The following is a 23,047-nucleotide window of genomic DNA, read 5'->3' as shown; positions in this document are numbered from 1 at the left end:
CCGTAGCTTTAGAAAATAAAAATCGATCATTTTGTCTGGTTTAGGTTCGGTGCAGCAGCTTAATGTTTGCTGTTACTTTTTCTGGTTCATTTAGCTTGATACTAAATATTTAGCTTCAGGCTGAATGCTTAGCCTAAAGCTAAATATTTAGCTTGTTAATCTAATATTTAGCTTGAAGCTAAGTATTTAGCATGCTAGACATCTAACTATATATTGAGCCAGCTAAACATTTAGCTTATGGAGCCTCTTACCGTCGGTGGTCTCCAGCCCGGTCAGCGACTCGCTGTCTTTGTGGTCGTAGGCGGCGATCACAGACACTTGGTATCGGGTCTCTGGACTCAGACCGTCCAGGACGGTGGACGTCTCGTCCCCTGGGACGGTTTTGTCCCCCTGCTCCCCAGAGAACAGGGACTTCCAGCGGACCTTGTAGGCCTGGACTCTTCCGGGCGCCGCTGTCCAGGACGCCCTGAAGCTGGAGGCGCTGACGTCGCTGGTGACCAGGTTCTTAGCCGGCCCGGCCTCTGAAATCAACATGTTGATTTTTACTAAAGTAAATCAACTTTGGGCCTCAGGATTATGTTCACTTTTCAAAGAAATGTTTGTTCTAGATCTGATTTTGTTCGCTTGGTGAAACTCTCTCCCCGCATCCCAGATGTTTTCAAGCTTAAAGTCACAGTCTTCCAGGTCTTCAGTGGCCAAGAACATTTTTAAAATCCATCGTCTCTTCAAAACAAAGGGACCAGTTAGATCTACTGGCAGATGAAAATATCTTTAAAATGGAAAGAATGATGTCACAGAGTGAACAGCGGAGCCATAAACACCACACAGAACCTTCTGCTGCTTCCTGAACGCTGAAAACAGACGGCAAGAAAAGATCCAAACTCCAGGAATGAAACCAAAACGGATCCAATGAAAAAAAACGGATCGGTTGAACGGTTGGATGAACGGTTGGTTGAATGAATGGGTTGAACGGTTGGATGAACAGTTGGTTGAACGGTTGGATGAACGGTTGGTTGAATGAATGGGTTGAACGGTTGGATGAACGAATCGGTTGAACGGTTGGATGAACGAATCGGTTGAACGGTTGGATGAACGAATCGGTTGAACGGTTGGATGAACGGTTGGATGACCTTTGCTGGGAAGCAGAACTCTGTGACAGGAAGTTCAGACCAAAGGGTGTGAAAACTTCTGCCAGGCTCAATGGACTTCATGAAACTTTATTCAGAACCAGTTCTGATGTGAAAAAGAGAACCAGAACCAGGGGACCAGGTTCGGTGAGGAACGTTCTGGATGGTTCTTGTTTCATCACTCAGTGGAAACTAATGACAACATTACATCACTCTGCAGAACCCCAGACATGATCCTGACTGAGAGGTTTTCCGCTCCACTGGACCCAGACAGTTCTGGAGGACGTCAGAGTTTCCGAGTCGGTCCGATCGAAACGCCGAGCCGAAAAGCTGCTCAGGGAGCCACGTTTACTGCCTGATGATAAAACCCGGGAATCTGTCGGGAACACTGGATTCTGGCCCGCAGCGCATGTTTCCCCTACAACCTCCGTAACGAGATCCAGGTGAGGTTCTGAACGGGTCCGGACTCCGCAGTAAGAGCCTCCCGCCAGTGGGCTGACCTCACCGGGCCTTATGTGGGTCCAGAATCAGAACCTCCTGTTGCCATGTGGCCCAAATCCAGGAACACCTGGAAAGCCTCCTGGACCCTTCACAGCCAGACGGCCACTAGGGCGGCGCTGAAGGACGGAAACGCCCCGCTGGGGCAGGAGGGAGACTTCTGCCCCACTGGGGGGGAACAACTGAGGAACAAGGAGGCGGAGCCGGGGAGGAATGAGTTTTCCCTGCTAATCAGAAGCTCCCATGCTGCATTCCTAACTAAGACGCTAGCAGCGCTAACACCAACGCACTAATCACAAACATTTGTTCCACAAACGCTAAATGCTACGTCAACAAAGAATGTGGCCAAAGCTAATGCTAAATCACTATATCACCCAAGTTATTAGCAGAAGCTAACGCTAAAACTCGGCACCAAGACAGTACTTAGCAAAGTTAATATTAAAGCGTTATACCAACACAATATCAAGTGGAAGCTAATGCTAAATTGTTAACTTCAATTCAAATTACATTTGTCCTTGATTACCAACTTCAATTGGACATTACAATTTACATGTTCTGCAATGCTATTAGATATTGAATTTATGTTTGTATCTGGTTCTTTAATGTTGTTTCTGTATGTTGCTTGTTTGAAATAAATTTATTGGGGAAAAGGAGTGAACATGAGGAGAGGAAACAACTGCTGCTTCAAATGCGTCTTCAAACTAAGAGCATGAATATAAACGTCTAAAAACGTCAGCACAGACATTGAATTTTATTCAGCTGCAGGTTTACAAAACAGGCAAGAAAATTAGCACTTTTGAATTAATACAATCTTTGAATTAATTAGAATTTTAAAAAATTAATTTAGGGGAAGCTAAGTTGACTAAATGTTAGCCAAATGGCAACAGAAATTAGCTCCAGTATCACTTACTGAGTGCTAACATCTACAGAGCGCTAACACCTACTAAACGCTAACACCACTCAGCGCTAACACCTACACAGCGCTAACACCTACACAGCGCTAACACCTACTGAACGCTAACACCCACTGAACGCTAACACCCACTCAGCGCTAACACCTACAGAGCGCTAACACCTACTGAACGCTAACACCCACTGAACGCTAACACCCACTCAGCGCTAACACCTACAGAGCGCTAATACCTACTGAATGCTAACACCCACTCAACGCTAACACCCACTCAGCACTAACACCTACAGAGCGCTAATACCTAGTCAGCGCTAACACCTACTGAGCATGCTCAGTGCTTCACCCTGTGGTTTAACAGGTAACCTTCCCTTAATGAAGGCAGAGCCTGTGAGTCTGTAAAGCCGGATCGCCGCAGCTCTCTGCTGCAGCCTCAGACTTGTGTGATTTAGGATTTGGTATTCTGCCAGAGTTTATAGAGCAATTACTGTAAACCTCAACCATTAGCTGAGTTGCACAGGCCATAAAAGCTGATGGTTTTAAAGGATCAGCATCTTTGGGCCACCCTTTAAAACTCCACTGACTCAGTCATTAAGGGATTTAAACATCAATGTTTGTCTCACGTGTCAACATCAGACGTTTAAGCACAGATCAAGAAATTATAATAAATCTATTTCAGCTCTGCATGTCAACAATAAGTTATTACTCCAAAAGACACTCTAGAAAACACCAGAAGCATCGTTCAGTTTAATCATTCTGATCCATTTTACAGTTTAACTTTTACGTTTTTTTACTGATTTTCCCCCAGAATCTTCATCTTAGAGAATGATGGTGGTTCTGACCCAATTAAATCTTCAGAATCTTCTGGATTTAACCTGCTTCAATCCAATTCTCCTTCCAGCCACTGCCAGAGGTTCCTGTCCAATCAGAGCCCAGAGTGCACAGAGCCACGCCCACTTTCATCCACTCCCAGTAAATTTCAGCTGATTGGTTCTGGAGAAACCGGACCTGAAGGTTCTGTTTGATCCGTCAGAGTCCGTGCACGAGAAAAATTTACAGAAAAAATGGTGGGAATCACCATGGCAACCACTAACTTTAAGGGTCACTAGTCCCCCGTGTCAGCAAAGCCCCGCCTCCAACCAAAGTGGGTGGAGCCAAGTCTGTTGTTGCTAAGTCAATGAACATGTAGCAACTTTTCAGACACTGCAAGCAACTTAAAAAACAACAAAATGAGCAACAAATCTACTTGTGCTTTTTCAAAATAGCGACAAATCTGACAACTTCTTTAAAAAGTACAAATTTAGCGACATTTTTTCAAAAAAGCAATAAATCTAGTGACTTTTTTCTAAAGTGACAATTCCAGCAAATTTTTATCAAAACAGAAACCAACAGATCTGACTTTTTTTTTTTAAAGGTGATTAGCAACACATCTAGATCAATTAATCTGCAAAATAAATTCATTTGTGATTTAGTTAACCTTTAAGTTTTAAAAAAAGGCGCTAATCACCATAGCAACCGGTGAGTTTAGGGACAGTACATAACCTGCAGCAACAGGGAAACGGGTTGTCTAGAACCAGAACACGGTTCCTCCTGGCCCGGACGTTTCACAGCAGAACTGCTGGACCCGACCCAGAACCAGAAACAGAGCCGTGTTCCTCTTCTTCTTGACATTATTTCATGTCCATCATGTGGCATTTAGACCCGCCTCAGAAACTTCCCAGCTGGTTCATTTTCATGAACAGGAGATTAATGTCGTCACTCTGAGATGAAACCAATGTTTTATAAAATGCGACGTGGATCCAAACCGGCTTTCCGGCTTCAGCCGCAGAAAACTTTCATCCGCTGACCCGGAACCCAACTCCCAGCTGCTCCTGCGGACCAGCACGCTGTTTATACTGGGCCAACTGGGAAAGCAGCGCCTCCAGCAGCAGCTGCTCCTGGAATAACTGATGCTAAAAAATCAGTTAAATGAACCAGTGAGTCATTTTTACAGCGCGTTGTTAACACTTACTGATCATTACACAACATGGCTTATGGCTGCTTGTTCCCAGAACCGGGCCAGGGACAGAATCTGGACCAGAACCAGAGCAGTGCTGCGGCCCTCTGGAGGAGGAAGATCCTCCCCTCATTACCATGGCGACCGGCCCGCACCGATGCCTCCGTCTGCTGCCTGTCAGGGCGGTCCGGTCCGACCCGGAGCCTCCTGGGTCAGGAGGTCAGCAATGTGTGAGGCCCCGACCCTCCTTGGGGGTCGTAGGGTAAAGGTCAGCGGGAACAACCAGAGGATCTCCTCCAATAATCGGGACGTTTACAGCTTTAAAGATTAAAGTTTGGTTTTACTGCCTGCGGGTCGGAACCACTCACAGGGCTTTTAGTTCTGGACCCAGCCAGGAGGAGGAAACGGCGCCGCTCTAAAACTGTCAGACAGTTTACTGGAAACCCAGCAGAACCTTCAAAGAGTCCAGAAACATTCCAGCCAGAGCTTCAGTGGCTCGGTTGGTTCTGTTGGGCCGAACGCGGTCACCCTGGCCTGAACCAGATCAAACAACTCGACCTGTTTACATTCCTCACATGAAAGGCTGCGCTCACAGCAGGACGATCCGGTCCGACCCGGTCTGGTCCAGTCCAACCCGGTCCCAGCAGTCTGAATAACCCGATTCTGATCCTCTTACCTGACAAGAATCCGATCTGATCCGCTCTATGTGGATCTAATTATGATGTGAACTGTTTCCAAGCGTCTGAATTTAAACGTTTTATCGACGGTGACATCATCAACGTGAGACAAGCATCTTAATTCAGCAGCAGAAGAAGAATCTGGACGTAAACAACAGAAATGATAATAAAGTGACTCAGCAGCCTGACTCAGGGAACGCATCACATCCCAACCCCACCACTGCTGATCCGACTCCACATCCCAACAAAACCGGGTCAGAACCGGGTCAGAAGCTGCAGTCAATGCTAAAAGCCGCTGCTGTTAGCTGTTAGCTTTTATCAGCTGCCTCCAGCTGGTGACCGTTTTATGGCCGTCGCTCTCAGCAACTTTACAATCCATCAGAGACGGCGGCCATCTTTACTGCCGTCAACCTTGCGCTGCTGGGGGAGGGCAGCGCTTTTAGAGTGGTGTAAAGAGTGGCCTAGTCAAAGTGTAACCCTGAACAACATACTTTCCACAGACTGAATGATAAACTGTCCGGTCAGTGGGTCAGAGGTCAAATGGAAGCAGTGCTGTGGTTTTCTGGTGCGTACCTTCTGTGGTCGTCTCGTAGCCGCTAACCGCTAGGCTCTCCCCTTTGGCGTACTGAGCCGACACCCTGACTTCGTAGCGGGTCAGAGGGGTGAGGTGGGGCAGGACGGTGGTGCGGGTGTCCCCTGAGACAGACATGGACACGTAGTGTCCCTCTGCGTCTTCCTCCGGCTTGAACTGGACCAAGAAGAAGTCCACGTTGTCGGCATCGATCTCCCAGGAGGTCCTGAAGCTCCTGGAGCCGACGTCAGAGAAGGTCAGCGCTTTGGGCTGGACGAGTTCTGGAGAGAGACACGCACAGGTAAGACATCCTGCTAACAGAACCGGGCCGGGGAGACCCAGAAGACGTTTTAACAGAACAGTTTTTATTTCAAATATTCATCAGATTCTGTTTGATCATGAAAGATGGATTACTGCAAGATTATTAAGGAAATGATGGACAACCCTGACCATCCTCTTCATGTCTCAGGAAGGGAGAGCATCTCCAGTCAGAGGGTTCTTCAGATTCAGTGCAGTACAGACTGCTACAGGAGATCTTTCTTGCCAACAACCATCACCATCTTCAATAACTCTTTGAAGAATCTAAATTAATAAGCTACAGAAACATTTAATTTCCCTTTGGGATTAATAAAGTATTTCTGAATTTTAATTTTTTATCAAGATTAAATCATTTATTTATCATCTTTTTGTGATAAATTGAGAACAAAAGCAACATTTAAAAATTATATAAATCAAATCATAAATGATATCATACGGGTAACGTTCATAGGAAACGTACAGGTTTCCTTCATGGACCTTCAACAGAATTTAAAAAGTTAGCTGCGCTAACAGCTAACTTCAAGCTAACAGCTTAAAGTTAGCTGCGCTAACAACTAATTTCAAGCTAACAGCTTGCGCCTGCAGCACTAATCATTAGTTCCACTGATGTAAACGTGACATTAGCCCTTTTCACGTGACGTATTAACTTTGGTTCACAATTTACTGTATTATATCACAGATACTCTTATCTATACTGTTCTATACTGCCAGTCCTGCTCCATATTTTAATTATTTATTAAAGTATGCTTTAGGTACACGTTTATGAATTACTAAAACTGAAATATTCAGATTTTTACTATTTTAATAGTTTAGTTGTTACTTTACTATACATATACTTAGCATATTACCCGTAGCATGCTATTTAGATACAGAAATATTTTGACCCTTTTCACGTGACGTCACTCTCTTCGAAACCCCGCCCACTGCGCCATGATGGACGTCAAATCAACCAGTGCCGCCTTGTAAAGCTCGTCTAACAGCATCTGTAACCTAATATCACTTCCATTTAGTTGATATTTAGTCATTAAAAATGTTCACAGGGCGCTGCGCGGTCGGCTGCAGAGAAAGACAAGGACAAAAACCAAACTTGTCAACAAAATATTACAACAGAGTTTTATTGTTTTGTTTTTCAATAACTCTCCAAAAGTTACCATATCTCTAGAAATAGATTCAGGAAGTGTTATTTTAGATTTGATCCACATTTCTAAGCAATTCCAGAAAGTTTTGGTTTGATTGCATTCATAGAAGATATGATCCATCGTTTCTACATCACTTTCACAGAATGAGCATTTATTGTCATCCATATTAAAGCCATTTATTAGCAGCTCTTTTGGGGGGTAAATTGCATTTAAAACTTTAAATTGTGTTTCGTTTCTTTAGCTTTTGGTTTTATGGGGAATTTTAAATTAAGATTTCTTAAACTTTCAGTTGAGTTTTTTCAAACGTGCAAAGAAAGTTATTTTTATTCATTTTCCCAGGGAATAAAGTTTCATTTAGACAGCTTCTAATTGTGTGGTTATTGAATTTTTGGTCAGTGAATGGTATTCCATTAATAGATAAATTGGGGAATTGTGGGATGATATGTTATTATATTTTTAATCTGATTAATAAATTGTTTTGGTAAGGCATTAAATAATCTGGTAAATTCAGCTTTTGGGGGAAAGAATTAATATCAGGTTCCGTTAAAACATTCAAAGTCAATTACTTTCAGACTGCCATCTTTGATTTCTTTGACCTATGACCTTTCCTTAGGTGGTGTGGCCTGTTTCTCCAAATAAAGTTCATGTTCATTTGATTAATAGTTTTAGTTAAATTATTTGGGACAGCAGTACTAAGGGTTGAATAAATTAATATTGACAAACTTTCCATTTTTGATAAGTAAATTAGTCCTAAAATAGAAACGTCTCTTGGAGCCACGAGTTAAGTTTGAATTTATCTTCTTTAATCTTGTTTTCAATAGTTAAGGTTGGTTCTTGGTTTTTGGTTATAACAGTTCCCAAGTATATAATTTCAGATTTAATTGGAATGCTAGATATTTCTTTGAGGTTGGTGCCATGAATGGCTATAAGCTCACACTTTTTAAAACTTATCATTAGTCCTGGAGCCTCTGAAAAAAGTTTCATTTTATCAATTACAATTGGAACCTGCTTGTGATTTTTTAAGAAAACGGTGGCGTCATATTAACTGGTTAATGATTAATTATATACAGAAAACGTCTAGTTTCTCGATGTCTGCTGAGTTTTTAAGATAGATTGCTAACATTTCCGTAACTAAATTATAGAGATACGGGGAAATAGGAAACCCCGAGGATTAAAACATTAATGTTAAATCTAGCTGTGGTTTAGGTAATATTACACAACTATTAATGTTTGATATAAACCTCTAATTAAGTTAATAAAGTTTTCTCCAAAACCTAAATGTTCAAGAACCGAGAGTAAGAATTGGTGTTGCACCGAGTCAAAAGCTTTATAAAAGTCAAGGAAAAGAATAATGTCATCATTATTGATCATCATCGATCATTATTGATCATTATTGATCATGTCCCTATATTTAATCAGGTCCTTCATCAGGCTGATGATGTTGTGGATTGACCTTCGTTTTAAGAAGCCAGATTGTGATTCTGTAATAATGTTTAGATGTTTGGTAAATATGGATGTTAGTCATTTATAATCTGAATTTCTGAGAGCAATACATTTTCTATTCTCAATAAATCTTGGATCCTTGTCTGGTTTGGGTTTACATATGATTATTCCTTGTATTGTATGATTTTTAAACATTTCTGTAAAAACCTGATGCAGTAATATTTTTATGTCTTCCCAAAAGTGTTTCTAAAAGTTTCCAGTCAGTCCATCTGGACCCGGTGCTTTGGTTAATGATTAACAGCCTTATTAAGTTCTTCTACTGTAATATTGTTGTCACAGGTTTGTTTGTAATTATCTTCTATTTTAGGGGTAAATGTTTCAATTTGTTTAAAATTTGTGCGAGCTTTAAATTTGTTTCATGATGTAAGACGTGTTCCTGTTGGTTAGCGCTGACTGTGGCCCTAACGACACACTGGTGCAGCGGCATTTCCCCACTTTAGCTTCAATGCTACTGAATACACACACGGAGGCGTTACATAACAGTTTTTAACACACATTTCCTCCAGATACGGATGGTATTTTGCAACGATGAATGCAACTCAACAAAGAATAATCGTGAATTGTGGTGTGAATTCAGGCAAAGTTGGTAGTTTGAGCAACATGCTGGGAGGGAGGAGGATCGGGTCGATTTTGAAGCTAGCTATTTGCAACTTTTATAAATCCTGTCGTCACCTGAGTTCACCAGACCAGTACTGCCTTCCCTCACAGTCACTTCCGACGTCATGCAATAGCTAACACTAAAACATTATGCTAAAATGGTATGTAGCAGAAGCTAATGCTAAGTCACTGTAACAGCACTGTATTTGGTGGAAGCTAATGCCAAAGCGTTACTTTAGCCATGTTGATGCTACCATGTGTCAAAAACAGCTTTATCTCATCTGAATCTTATCTTTAACTTTTAGATACATTTCTATACGTCAGATTTTGTTTCATGTATTTTTGACGTTATTTTCTACGAAACTGAGTGGTGACAAGATTACCTTGTTACCGCCTCTGATTTTCAAATTATCCTTCAGAAATTACAGGTTAGCTATTTGTAGCTAACTTCTGTAGCCGGTGCTCCATTAGACAGTTTTTCTCTGGAACTTTAAGGTTCAGGGTCTGTTTGGGGCTTCAGAAGATAAATCACTTGAACTAGATGAAACTGATGTCTGTTCATAAAACTGGACATAAAGTTTAACAAACCAAGAAATTGGTTTGTTTTTAATAACCTTTGTTTAAATATATCACCTGGTGGAGAGTCCATTAGCTGACATATTCAGAGCTGAGTGGATTCGGGTCAGGATCATATAATTCCAGCTTCCACGCTGTGATTTCCACTCATCTGAACCAGAAACCATCATCTTTCAGACGCTGAATTTCAGCCATGTTGGGTTTTTTCTGACTACAGGCTGGATGTCTGCCAGTGGATTTCTCCTCACCATGTGGGCCACAGATGCTTTATTCAATAAAAAATAATAGGTGAGTTTACTTTTAGTGTTCAGAATTAAATAATTCAAGTAAAAACAAAAATAAAGTCTTCCTTTGAAAGTCATCGCATAGAAATGCTTTGATGGTCTTGTAAAAAGCAGATTTTATTCATTGGATTCTTTCAGATCTGATAATGAAGTCTGCAGTTTATCCTTCTGGTCTTTATTCATCATGGCACGGTGAACACATGATGGTAGGAACCGGCCTCATCAATCACCTCTGTTTCATCTGGAAAACGTAAAGCATCTCAATAACTCACTGATGCTTTTCTCCGAGCCAGAAGGGAGACAAACACAAATCATGGGAGCTTTTAGGAGCGCTGAAAGGAAAACGGTAGTTCAGGAGGTGGAGAGGCCGACCTCGGTGTCTTCTGATGGAGATGAAGAGGCTGGAGGCCCGACGGCTCCATCAGTCAGCAGCAGCATGGCCGCCGCCGCCGCCACCCTCACATCCAGCCCTCATTGTGTAAGGATTATATAATCAGCGATAAGAGGCGGTGTGAGTCACCTCAGCTGCAGGAACGCCGCGCCGCGTCTGATCACATCAGAAGACGTGACGGGCGGCGACTCTGCAGAACAACAACACTTTGACCCAGTTTTACTGTTTCCACATGCTGGACTCTCTCTGGACTCAGAGATCAAAAGGTGGCCATGTGTCTTACACATCCAGGGAAACGCAGCATGAACACATGAAACATAAAAGCAGCCTGAGGATGAGGAGCAACGTTTGAAGGCTGCTCAGGTTTCTGCTGTTTACGGCTCTGATGAATAGTTTTGGCTGGTGAATTATTTCAGATACTGGTTATGAAATTCATAAGGGCCAAAGTGAAAGGATTGTAAGGCAGAAAGCCTGTAAGGACTAAATGACTAAATTATTTAAAAACTAAATGATTAAATGATTTAAGGACTAAATGATTAAATGACTAAATGATTTAAGGACTAAATGATTTAATGATTTAAAGACTAAATGTTGTCCTTTCTGTCGTCTCCAACATCAAACTCACAGAAAACTGAAGCTCAGCTCCTTACACCAAACTAACATTTTGTTGTTTTCCAGCCCCAGTGACTCTGATTGGCTGCCCACTGGCCTTTGTGGCCAATGGTTGTGGCACAGTGGATAGTTTCCGCAACACAGAGTCAGCAGAAGAAACAGAACAGCTGGAATAAATTAGATTCATTAAACCTGCAGGTTTCATAAAAATATTAATTCATCTCCTAATATGAGTTTTTTGTTTATATTACAGCAAAAATCTCTTATTATTACAACTTCATTCTGGTAATATTATGACCTAATTACTATTTTCATAGAATAACAACTTTATTCACACATTGCTGCTACTTTGGTTTCGTATTGTGATGACTTTAATCTTGTATTATTACAACTATTCTCATGTTATAACGACTATATTCTCCTAATATTACAACTTAATTATTGTATTATTATGACTTTATTCTGGTTGAAACAACTTTATTATGAAATAAAGTTTCTGAAATACGACTTATTTCATAAACCGTACGTGTCATCAGATTTATTTTAATGTAGCGTCTCTTTCTCGCATTATTTAAACTTTATGCTATTAATGTAGAAAACTCTCCTGGGTAACGGCCTGATCCTAAAACTCGTTGCTGCGTCGCCTCGTTTCCAAACTGAAATGTTTCCACCATCTTGGAGACTTTATTTGTGTTTCAGAACATTGTGATAAAATGTCTAATGAAAAACTCACTAAATGTTTTCTGCAGAGGCGGATGTCTTCTCCAGTCAGAGTGAAAGTTCCCGGCCTCTCTGCCGTTTCCATGTTCGTTTGGTCGAACAGGAAATGAGCCGTTTTCTCTGGTGGATCCAGAAAACGACTCTGGTTCTTGGAAAAGGTTCTTCGTGTGGAAACGTTACTCATTCTACGCAGCAGATGTGGAAGCAGAAGAAGCTACATTTTTAAACTTAAGTAAGGATTCACATTCTTTGGTTTCATTGAATCAAACAGAAACAGGCCTTCTCGCTGATGATCAGCCAGATTTAAAACCAGCAGAAAAAACCTGGAGCCTCTTCAACCAGCAGAAACAGACGCAATGGTACAGATCAGATGAAGTGCAGCAGTCAGTGAGGATGAGGAAACTTCGTGCTTTCCACCAGTGGAGGTAAAATAGAAAGGACGTTTTTTATTGGCTTTCGCTGACGTGGCTGGTGCTGAACTGGTTTAATGTCAACCAGTGCAGCTGGTTCCAGACACCACCTGGAGTTCTGACATCATTCCACACAGACTGATAATTAACTGAGCAGGAGACCAGATAATTACGGGGGCAGCCTGGCTCTGACTGGAGGATCCTGAACCACGGTTCTGACCCGCATTCCTCTGGACGCTAATAAACCGCCGCGCAGCAACACATGGACATGTTTCACTTTACACGCTCCGCTGCTAAACCCCAGAACAGATGTTGTGACGGTTCCACATCTGTTTCCACCTAACCACAGCATCGGCTCAGGTGGACGTCTGGCTCTGGAACCGGCATGTAATTCCTGAGACTATAGCAGAGGTCAGAGGTCATAATCCTGCGTGATGACAGCACAGCTGTGTGAGATGTTAACCCAGAATCTGCCAGGTTAACAGAACCAGAAACAACCAAACACACAGGTGATTGTTCACCATTTCCTAGTCAGCACAGTCCCACTCAGGCCTAGTCCAAACATACACAGATACATTTTTATAGTAGAGTTTTATATTACTAAAAATGATAATTTATAAAAACTATGACTAGATTTGAGAAAACTCTGTATTTGTGTTCATGAAAAAAAACGGAGATTTACGGTCCTTCAAATTACTGCGACAAATAATGAGCTAATATTGCCACATATATCGTCTTATGTTTTAATAACTTTACATTCTGATGTTTAAAAGCAGTTTAGCGCTACACTGCCCCCTGTAGGTTTGGTTTAAAGCAACATTCAAGAGTGTATTTATGTTGGTTCATACAGATAAAAACCTTTCTGAAGCCAATCCCAATACAATGAGGTACAGATATTAATTTCATAAAGACAGTGTGTACAATGAGAGATAAAATGGCCTCTGTGGCTTTAGGAAAATTATAAACTTATTCAGATTTTTCATAAACGAAGCTACAACAGAGATCTAACTCTGCTTCTTGCTTGTCTTTCGATACTAAACCTCTGCCGATAAATCTGAACACACCACAGCGTCGTCTGCGTAAAGCGTAAATATGACTTACGTCTCTGGAAGATGCTGCGGATTTCCTGCTCGATCCTCAGGCAGATGGATTGCGTCAGCTCCTTGGATATTCTCTGGAAGGCGTCGAAGTCCTCCACCGTGTAGACGTGAGTCTCCGCGGGGGCGTTGGCGATAGCCTCCAGCTCACTTCGTACGGCGTCTTTAACGCCCACGGCAAAGATCTCCACATCTGCGTTCCTCAGCTTGGTGGCTGGATCTTTGAAAGCGTCGGACGACTTGCCGTCGGTGATGAGGATGGTGACGCGGGGCACGTTGGCACGTGCCCCCCTGCTGGTCTGGAAGATCTTCTCCCTGACGTAGGTCATGGCCCTGCCGGTGTTGGTAGAGCCGCCGCGATACGGGAAAGTCCTCACCGCCTTGACCACGGCGTTGACGTCTTGGTGAGTGTTCAGGTAGAACTCGGTGTATGAGTCCCTGCTGTACTGCACCAAGGCGATCTGGACTTTGTTTAGGCCGATGTCAAAGGTGTTCACCAGAACTTCAAGGAAAGCTCTCACTTTGGCAAAGTTTGTCACGCCGATGCTGTAGGATCCATCAACCAGGAGCACAACGTCAGCCTGCACATCCACTCCAAGAGAGCACTCTGGATGGAAACCACAAACACCAAGTGCTTCTTTAAACTCAGCTCAAACAACAAGAAAACATTCCTTCAGCTTTAATAGAGTCAAACATTTTCATGGACGCACCCAGGGAGACTTTAACAGGTTCTGTCTTCTGCATGACCGTCACAGGCTCGCTGGACATCAGGTCCTTCATGGTGAAAACGTTGACTTGGTACACGGTGTCAGGAGAAAGGTCTCTGACCACCACGGAGGTCTGAGTGGAGGCCAGGTACAAATCCTGCTGCTTGCTGCCGGCCATCATGGGGATCATCTGGACCCGGTAGCCTGAAACGTCTCCGCCAGAGGCGTCCCAGCTCACTCGCATGGACTTGGAGGCCACCTCCAGGATTCGGAGGTTAGAGGCTGGATCCACTACTGCAAACACCAAACAGCTGGTTTTTATTTTGTTTCTTCTCATCTGAAGAGTGAAAGCTGCAGAAAAAAACAGCCAAAACCAAACCTAAAACAGCTGCTGGGAAATAAACTAAGCTCAATTTTAAACTAAAATAAACTCTATTAACTCTGTTCTTTTTATTATTATTGAAGACGTCTGATGATCTGAAACATTAAAGTGGAAAAAATAAGCAAAACTAGAATAACTTTTAACGGTGCAAGTACTTTTTCGCTGCTCTATCTCCGAGTTTATAAGATTCATTAACCAGCTAATAAAAAACAGTTCTGCTAACGCTAACCAGCTAAACTAACATGGTACTGACAGTTAACATTATCGTGCTAAACTTACTGTATTTTTCAGAAGCTAACACTAAAGAACTAAACTAGCATGGTATTTAGCAGAAGCTAATGCTAAAGTGTTGAGCCAACATGCCAACATGGCAAAGCTTCAGTAACTGATGGGTCAAAAAAACCTTGTAACTTTATTCAACTAAAAGATTACAAAGCAGCCAAATAATGTAGCACTGTAAAATTCATTTAGGGGAAGATAAGTGTGCTAAATCTTAGCAAATATGCTAATGCACTAAATGAAAAACTAGCACTGCTTTTAGCAGGTTAGCGGCGCTGTGCTAAAAGCTTCTGATTAGTAGTAGGTGTTTCTGTTTATGATGCTTCTGTAAACGGAGATGTAATTTCCTGCAGACTGGAGGAACCTGAAGCCACCAACAGGCGGTAACCATGGCAACCCAAAAGTCAATGTTTTCCCTTTCAGCTGCTTTATTATGGCTGATTAGAGTCAGAAATCTGTAAATTACAGGGAATCAGGCGACTGTGCAAACATGTCAGGAAACAAAGAAACTTTAGTTTTCCTGCAGCAGAGAGGAAAACAAAATGTTCTCTGAAATAAACAGGTGATTATTGAAGGAACAAGATGTTTCAACCTGAACTGTCCCTGCTAAACATGACAGAGTCTGAAGAAGGAAATTAACTGATTGATGCCTTAAAAAGGTTTTAGAACGAAAATCAACAAATTCCACAAAAAAGGAAGATTCTTCTAAACTGAAAAAAGAAAAACTCGACAATAAAGATGATAAAGATCCACACAGCAAAAAACAATAAATCTTAACAAGTATTTCAGTTTTTAGAGAAAATAAGACAATTGAAATAAGACAAAATGAGCTCACAGTTAACGTCTCAGCAACATGTAGGGGCGGGGCAGAGCAGGGTGGGGCAGAAATAGGCGGGGCAGAGAAGGGTGGGGCAGAAATAGGCGGGGCAGAGCAAGGCGGGGCAGAGCAAGGCGGGGCAGCCTCACCTTCATCTCCGCTGACCAGCGAGCCGAGTTGATCCTCCACGCTGGAGCACATCTGGCTGATCAGATCCTTCTGCACCGACCGGATCTGCTCAAAGTTCGCCACGGCGAACACGCGGCGGCTGTAGGGCGTGGACGCCATGAGCCTCATTTCCTCTTCGTCAGCATGGTGGACACCTGGCGGGGACAGAAACTCTCTCAGTGCGTGATATTCTCACTCCCATCACAAACATGAAGCTTCTTTGGTTCCCGTCCGTCTGCCAAATCCGTCCTGAGCTCTAAGGCGACCCCGTTATAATTTACTGAAGGAAATTTCATTCTGCTTTCGCTCCAAGCCAGTAAAAAGTGGAAAATGAGCATGACTTTTCCACGTTCGCTGACTGAGGAGATTTTGTTCCATTCTGGCAGGAAAGTCTGACAATAAGTGCCGTAAATATGAAGCTGGTTGGAGTTTAACAGTCCTATAATGCTCTGTAATACTCTGACATTGTTATACGAGCTGCAGCCTGTCGGTTTCTTTAAAGTTCAACTGAATGAGTCACTGCAGAGAGGAAAACAGCTTTACTGTAGCAGCCAAACACTTCAGAGTATTAATATAAAATCTCTGAAGTCTCTGTGCACATGTTCTCTGAGATCTGAAAAAAACATTCAGGAACAATAACACTCAGATCAGATCATGAAGAAACCAGTTATAAGAAATGGAAATTATCCAGATTTATTTTTCCAGTCTGGGACATTTTCAGCTCAGAAACCAACAAAAACCAACAGAAACCAACGGAAACTAACAAAAACAAACAGAAACCAACAGAAACCAACAAAAATCAACAGAAACCAACAGAAACCAACAGAAACCAACAGAAACCAACAAAAATCAACAGAAACCAACAGAAACCAACAAAAATCAACAGAAACCAACAGAAACCAACAAAAATCAACAGAAACCAACAGAAACCAACAGAAACCAACGGAAACTAACAAAAACAAACAGAAACCAACAAAAATCAACAAAAACCAACAGAAACCTACAGAAACCAACAAAAACCAACAGAAACCTACAGAAACCAACAGAAACCAACAGAAACCAACAAAAACCAACAGAAACCAACAAAAACCAACAAAAATCAATCAATAATTTCAGTTATAATGTTGGTCATAATTTCGGTATTAATGTTGGTATTAATGTTAGTATTGCCTGAACAGAGGCAACTTTCTATTAACTTTCCGTCTGCTGTATTTTCAAACTAATCTGGATGGAAAGTTTTCCTGCAGCTCTAACTCATCCTGCCACATGAAACAAAGTCTATATTTATGGCTGTTATCAGCGTCTGCTGCACAGTTTGGAAAAATGTTTGCTTTAATAACTCATAAACCCTTTTTTCCACCTCTGCCGTCTAAAGGATGGGCTGCGTCAGTTCCCCCTGTTATCGCCGTGGCAACAGTCTGAGTCTGTGGAAAGTTGGCGGGGAGCCGGAATGTAAACGCGTTTTGTTCGCTGCTTCTCATGCCAGAAGGTCCGGCGGCTCACCCAGGACGAACACGTCCACGCCCCGGCTCCTCAGCTGCCGGGCGGCGCCCTCCACCGGGTCGTCAGACTTCCCGTCCGTGATGATCAGCAGCAGCTTGGGGAAGCCCTTCCTGGAGCCGGCCACCTCGGTGAAGCCGCTGGCCAGCAGATGGCTGAGCGCATCGCCTGAGCAGAAACCAGACAGAAACATTTCGACTGAAAACCTAGATTATCTAAATAACCAGATTATCTAAACCTCAATCTGGATTATGATTTATGAAGACAAAACAGAGTTTAGTGAATAGAAACAGAAACCTGCAGCAGAACATTAATGAAATATTTATTTCTCCAGATTCAAATTCAAACTTTTAATCTTTTTTATGTTTTTAATGTTTCTGTGTTTATGCTGCTCCACAAATAAAGTTTTATTGATCTGAACTGATCTACTTCCATCCATCCATTTTCTCTAACGGCGTTAGGAGGAGCTGCTGCCTCTCCAGCTAACGTTCAGGGCGAGAGGCGGGGTCACCTGGAGGTCGCCAGTCTGTCGCAGAATTGATCTACATATTAAAATGAATTTATTACAGAAAAAGAAACATTTAATCCCATATGAACCCGCATATTCCTATTTTTATTAAACATCATAAATTACAAATAACTGCAATAAATAATATTGCAGTTATATTGCAGAGTGGGGAGAAATATAATCATATTAAAATCTGCAGCAACATCACATTTATGATCTCCTGTTTATAATCAATATAGCAATCTACTGTCAGATGATTGATTAATGCAATACATTCAATAATACAATATTACTAATAGTATTAACAATACTAATAATGATAATATTGAAGCTAATTATGTTATAATAAAAACAATAACACAAATTAAAATAGCTTCTCATATTTAGTGCAGATTTTGAATTTATCATCTGAATCTGTGTTTAAATGAGGAGATATCAGATGTCAGAGTGCAAGTGAATGCATCACGAAACCAGCAGCCGGACAGTTAGTGACCCGGTTCTGTGTGGACGAAGAGAACCGGGTCGCAGTCCAGAGAACTGAAAAATGATTACAAAAACCAAACATTAGTTTTCTCTACAGTCAGAGAAAATGTCAGGAGTGAGACCTCCTGTCTGGGCGGGAGGAACACAACCAGCTGAGCACTTGTCACTGTTGCTATGGCAATGGGTTTCAAACCCAGTTTTTCTGTTTTTACCTGAAGGTTGAGGAGTCAGAAAATCCCTCCACATGTTGAGGATTTAAAAAAAAAACTGTTAAAAGAAGCTGAACGTTCCTGAATATAGAACTAAATAACATAGATGTGTAATTAAAGCGTAGATCGTCTGGGTTTAAAGAAGTTTTATTCAGATTAAAAGAACAAAACTGAGTAAATGTTGAGAAAGTTTCAGATTTTTTCAGTGTGGTGATTTAAAAGGAAGTAAAACCAGCAGGGGGCGCCACCAGCGAGTCTCACCTGTCCTGGTGTTGCCTCCCTTGTACGGCAGCGAGCCGATGGCCTTCATCAGAGCGGGTCGGGTCAGGTGTTGGTTCAGGCTGAACTCGGTCCGCGGGTCGTCGCTGTACTGGACCAGGCCAACGCGGGTTCTGTCCTCGCCGATCTGGAACGCTCCGGCCACCGCCGCCATGAAGCTGCGGATGTGCTTAAAGTTCGGCCTGCCAACGCTCCAGGAGCCGTCGACCAGGAAGAGCAGGTCAGCGGCAGCAGAGGCCGGGCACCCTGGGAAAGAACCAGAACCAGAACCAGTGAGAACCAGGTCCAGTCAGAGTCGGAACCAGTCAGAGTCACCTCTGGACCAGTTAAAGTCATACTAAGTGGATCCATAGAAATCGTTTTGTTTTGTTTTTTAAAATGGCCAAATTAATTTTTACCCTGGATTTGCTAACTATATGAAAGTGTTTGTTGTTAAGCTGCAGCCTATTTTGAATCATAGACATATTTTCTTTATCATGTTTATGTTTCACTAAAGTCTGAAGTAGTTATTGTCAGTTAGCCGCTAGCCACTAACCACTAATCCACTGAACAATCGTTTTAGCTCTGCTAACACTAAACCACAGAGCACATTTAAAAAGTTAGCTTTGCTATTGCTGAACCGCTAAATACATAATAAAATTAGCAGAAGCTGATGCTAAACTACCAAATATTTAAAAAGATTACTGGAAACTAAAGGCAAACCACTAAGCACATAAGAAAGAGCTATGCTATTGCTAAGTACAAAAAAATGACTGAAGCTAATGCTAGTCGTTGGGACGACCGTCTCTAAGTCTGTTTCTTCTTCTTCTTCTCCCAGTTGAAACTCACCAACAGTAAAGTCCTGTTTCTGATTCTGCTGCATTTTATTACTTTAAAGTTGAATATACACGACAACCAAACATAAAGTTCATCCAAGTCATAAAATGGGTAACATTTTATAAAAATAACTGGCTTAAAAGGTTCAAAATGGCGGCCATCTTGAAACCCAAGTGGCTAATGGGAAATATGAATAACATATGACCTGAGGTGAGAATGCTGCTTTTTAAAAGTTGTATCCTTGAAATATTTTTGCAGTAATAAACTCCACTAAATGACTCAGCAGCAGTGAGTCACAAATAAAGTCTGAAAAGCAGAAGGAGTTTAAAAGGAGCTCCAGCAGGAAGCGTTGGGTTGTACATTTACTGGTTTTTCTAAATCATGGTTTCAGTGTTTCAGTGGAATCATCAGGGCTTTCACAAGGCTTGGCTCACGCTGCACATTAGATCAGCCTGTTGTAGGCAGAGGCAACAACCAGCTGCCTTCTGGAAGTTTCCTTCTGACTTTCCTCTTGTGAAAAGGAGGAAAATTCAGTCCAAGTTCGTCATCGTTTGCAGATCTGGGCCCACAGAGGCAGCAGCAGCGTTCCTATAAACCAGCAGATCTGTAATGGTTTCCATTTCCACCAGGGCATCAGAGCTGGACTCCCAACAACAGCCTCAGTCCTGACCTATGACCCCCGCAGTGAGCGCCTGCAGCTGATTCAGAAACTGGCACCACTTTTTGGCAGAAAACCGTCCCTGACGACCAAGAACATTTGAGCTTTATTGGGTCCAATCAGGAATATTACTGTACAGTTGGGTCCAGTTTGTTGGGAACCAACTTCTGCTACCGTTAGCCTGAAGATAACATGAAACCCACCCTGCAGCGACAGAAACTGGATATTAAAACGTTCAGTAACATCAGGTTTTTAAATGAAAAAGGTTCTGAGTTAATGAGGTCAGCTAGCGCAACAGTTTCACCTCCAGCTAAAAGCTAAACGCATATTAAAGCCAGCTAGCTCGTAGCTGCTAACAGAACCAAGATTTCAACTGACATTGATACATTATTATTTTTATGTTCTTGTTATTTAATTATTCTAGTAATTAGCAGGTTAGATTAGTCAGCTAAACCAGCACAACAGCAGTTCTGGTAGTAAATTAGTTTGGTTAAACACTTTGCTCTTAATGAAACTGCTATGTTGTCTTTGTAAGTTTTAGTTGTTTTGGACGCTGGGCTGCTGAGTGCCTCTGCTGTAAAGCAGGAAGTTTTCCTGTTTAGAAGAAGCAGATCAGAACTTACTGACTGGATCGGAGGAATCGGGTTTCCTGGTTCCTCCTCTGGAGCTGCTGCTCGACTCAACTGGAAGAGAAACGGTTCAGCCGTCGTTAAAGTGAGAACATTAACAATCTGTTGCTCTAAAACCTGAAGCCAGAACTGAAACAACCTGCTGGACGTTCATCCTCAGATCTCTGAGTTTAGTTTGATCTACATTAGCTCCTTCAGCCGCCATGTTCCAGCAGCAGACTGGTACCAGAACCAGCTGTTCTTAACTGGATCATGAAGGAGGAACTGGGACTTTTCCAGTGTCGTTAACTTTAACATCTTGCTTCCCTTCATTACAAACCCTGGATCCACTGGTTCTAGAAAACATTCACATTCATTTTATGTCTGCCTGGAATCAGGTAGTTTAAATTCTTCTTCTGGCTCGGATCAGGAATGTTGGACTATCTTACGTAACATTGATTAAATAAACACCGTTCAGTTTGTTCTCGTTGGAAAGAATAACTCAAATCAATCAAACTGGATTCCTCTGAAGGTTTTTAGCTTCTAACAGATTGATTGTTTGTGGGAACATAAGTGAAGCAGTGACAAACAAAAGGGAGGGCCGGTGGGGGCCAGAGCCCACTCCACTGGATAAGGTGGGCATCAAAACAACAGTTTTATGAATTATATAAAATAAATACATTTATTTATTTGTGCCACCTTAAAGTTTTTACTGACCTGATCAGAGGAAATGAACTTTCTCCTAAAACTGTTTAGTAGCAGCATTAGTAATAAAATCTCAGCTCCAGCTTTGAACGCCTGGCAGCAACACGTCTAAAATAAATGACAAAGTTTCTGTTTAAATCAGAAATCCAGGCGTCCGCTGACTCATCAGCCATCTTCCTGTTATGTCTCCCAGTTACTGCTGCTGGTGTGTTGGAGCTACCAGCTGCTGAAGTGCTCGGTTGGACGGCGTTCAGCTTTCCGTTTGGTGACTCACGTGTGAGCTGGCCAGAGATGGGCAGACTCTGCTGGGATCCGGCGAACGCCACGATCGTAACCACATAGTCCACATCAGGACTCAGCTCTGAGATGGAGGTTTGAGTCGCAGAGGCAGGCAGAGAAAACTGTCTCGCCGCTTCGCCTGCAACAAAGTAGAGAGTCAGAAGGAAGCCATTAGGAAACTATGACATGACTTCATCTCTCCAAGAGTCAAATCTGACTCCAAGTGCTGACCTGCAGCGCTGGAAGAGCTGAGGAAACAACAGTTTAATGAAAACTTTCCACATTAAAGCTCAACACATGCTTTAACTCCTTAATACTCTCAAATCTGGCATTAAATGGTTGGTAACTGCTGCAGAAAAACATCTCCTGGTTCCAGGTAGAGAGGAGACGAATCCTGGATCAGGAGCTGAACGCTGGAAGACATTTAGAGGAATGTTGTTTTTCATCTCTGTCAGTCATGGTGGGTTCATGTTTTCCCTGAAACGTTTCCACGAAGCGCAGAGCGAAAAAACCTTCGCAAACTTTTCCAGAGTGGAGGAAAAGAGAAACCTGATGTGAAAAAGTATTTACACCCACAGCTGAGTGGGTTGAAGAACCTTCAGACTCTCCACAGTCAGCCAGACCTTCAGATGGCTTTAGGGCAGAACCCACAGCATAACGCTGCCATCACCGTGCTTCAAAGCTGCTAGCCAGCCAACAGGAAGTGTCTGTTTTCATTCTGACCAAAATGAAATCAGGCTGACATGACGACTGAATAATTCAGCAAAATGGCACAAATGTTCCCAGGGACATTTTTTAAAACACTAAATAAACACAAGCCCCTGAAAAATTCAAAATGGCCGCCATTTTTAAAGATGGTTGTCAATACAAATGTGCCAATATAATTCCCAGATTTATATTTTTGGTGTCAAATCATAGATTATCAGACTCACTAAAGTCGTATTTATTGATCATTTATGTACATTTCAAGATGGCTGCCACAGTTGTCATAGAAAATTAATTTTTGCACTAAAATATTAATGTGTCAACTAATAAACTACATATTTTGAATCATTTATTTTTTTTTATCTTGTTTCTTTTGTTCTTGTGAATATTTCTCAAAATGGCCGCCATGGTGGTAATGGAGACTATATGTGTTTGCCCTAAAATCATCAGCAGTTACTGACGGCGGTGGGCACAGCTAACCAAAACGTTAGCTTCACTAAACACTAATTCGCTAAACAAGA

The 23,047-nt window shown here is 42.1% G+C and overlaps 1 protein-coding gene across 6 annotated transcripts in view; it reads right to left on the bottom strand.

Annotated features, from left to right (window-relative positions):
• LOC102238352 (collagen alpha-1(XII) chain-like) overlaps positions 1 to 23,047 on the bottom strand; it is an 80,236-nt gene that overhangs the window by 53,145 nt on the left and 4,044 nt on the right. For all 6 annotated transcript variants that reach the window (XM_023347416.1, XM_023347411.1, XM_023347413.1 and 3 more), the window contains 9 exons: positions 21,817 to 21,960; positions 20,853 to 20,912; positions 18,738 to 19,001; positions 17,280 to 17,444; positions 15,758 to 15,931; positions 14,134 to 14,424; positions 13,428 to 14,030; positions 5,779 to 6,057; positions 252 to 521 (listed from right to left, as the gene is read on the bottom strand). In XM_023347416.1, coding sequence (XP_023203184.1) covers positions 252 to 521; positions 5,779 to 6,057; positions 13,428 to 14,030; positions 14,134 to 14,424; positions 15,758 to 15,931; positions 17,280 to 17,444; positions 18,738 to 19,001; positions 20,853 to 20,912; positions 21,817 to 21,960 — 2,250 coding nt within the window. The remainder of the gene's footprint in view (positions 1 to 251; positions 522 to 5,778; positions 6,058 to 13,427; positions 14,031 to 14,133; positions 14,425 to 15,757; positions 15,932 to 17,279; positions 17,445 to 18,737; positions 19,002 to 20,852; positions 20,913 to 21,816; positions 21,961 to 23,047) is intronic.

Source organism: Xiphophorus maculatus, chromosome 15 (genome assembly GCF_002775205.1).
Source record: "Xiphophorus maculatus strain JP 163 A chromosome 15, X_maculatus-5.0-male, whole genome shotgun sequence".
In the NCBI taxonomy this organism is placed as follows: Eukaryota; Metazoa; Chordata; class Actinopteri; order Cyprinodontiformes; family Poeciliidae; genus Xiphophorus; species Xiphophorus maculatus.
This window is presented reverse-complemented; position numbering and strand designations above follow the sequence as displayed.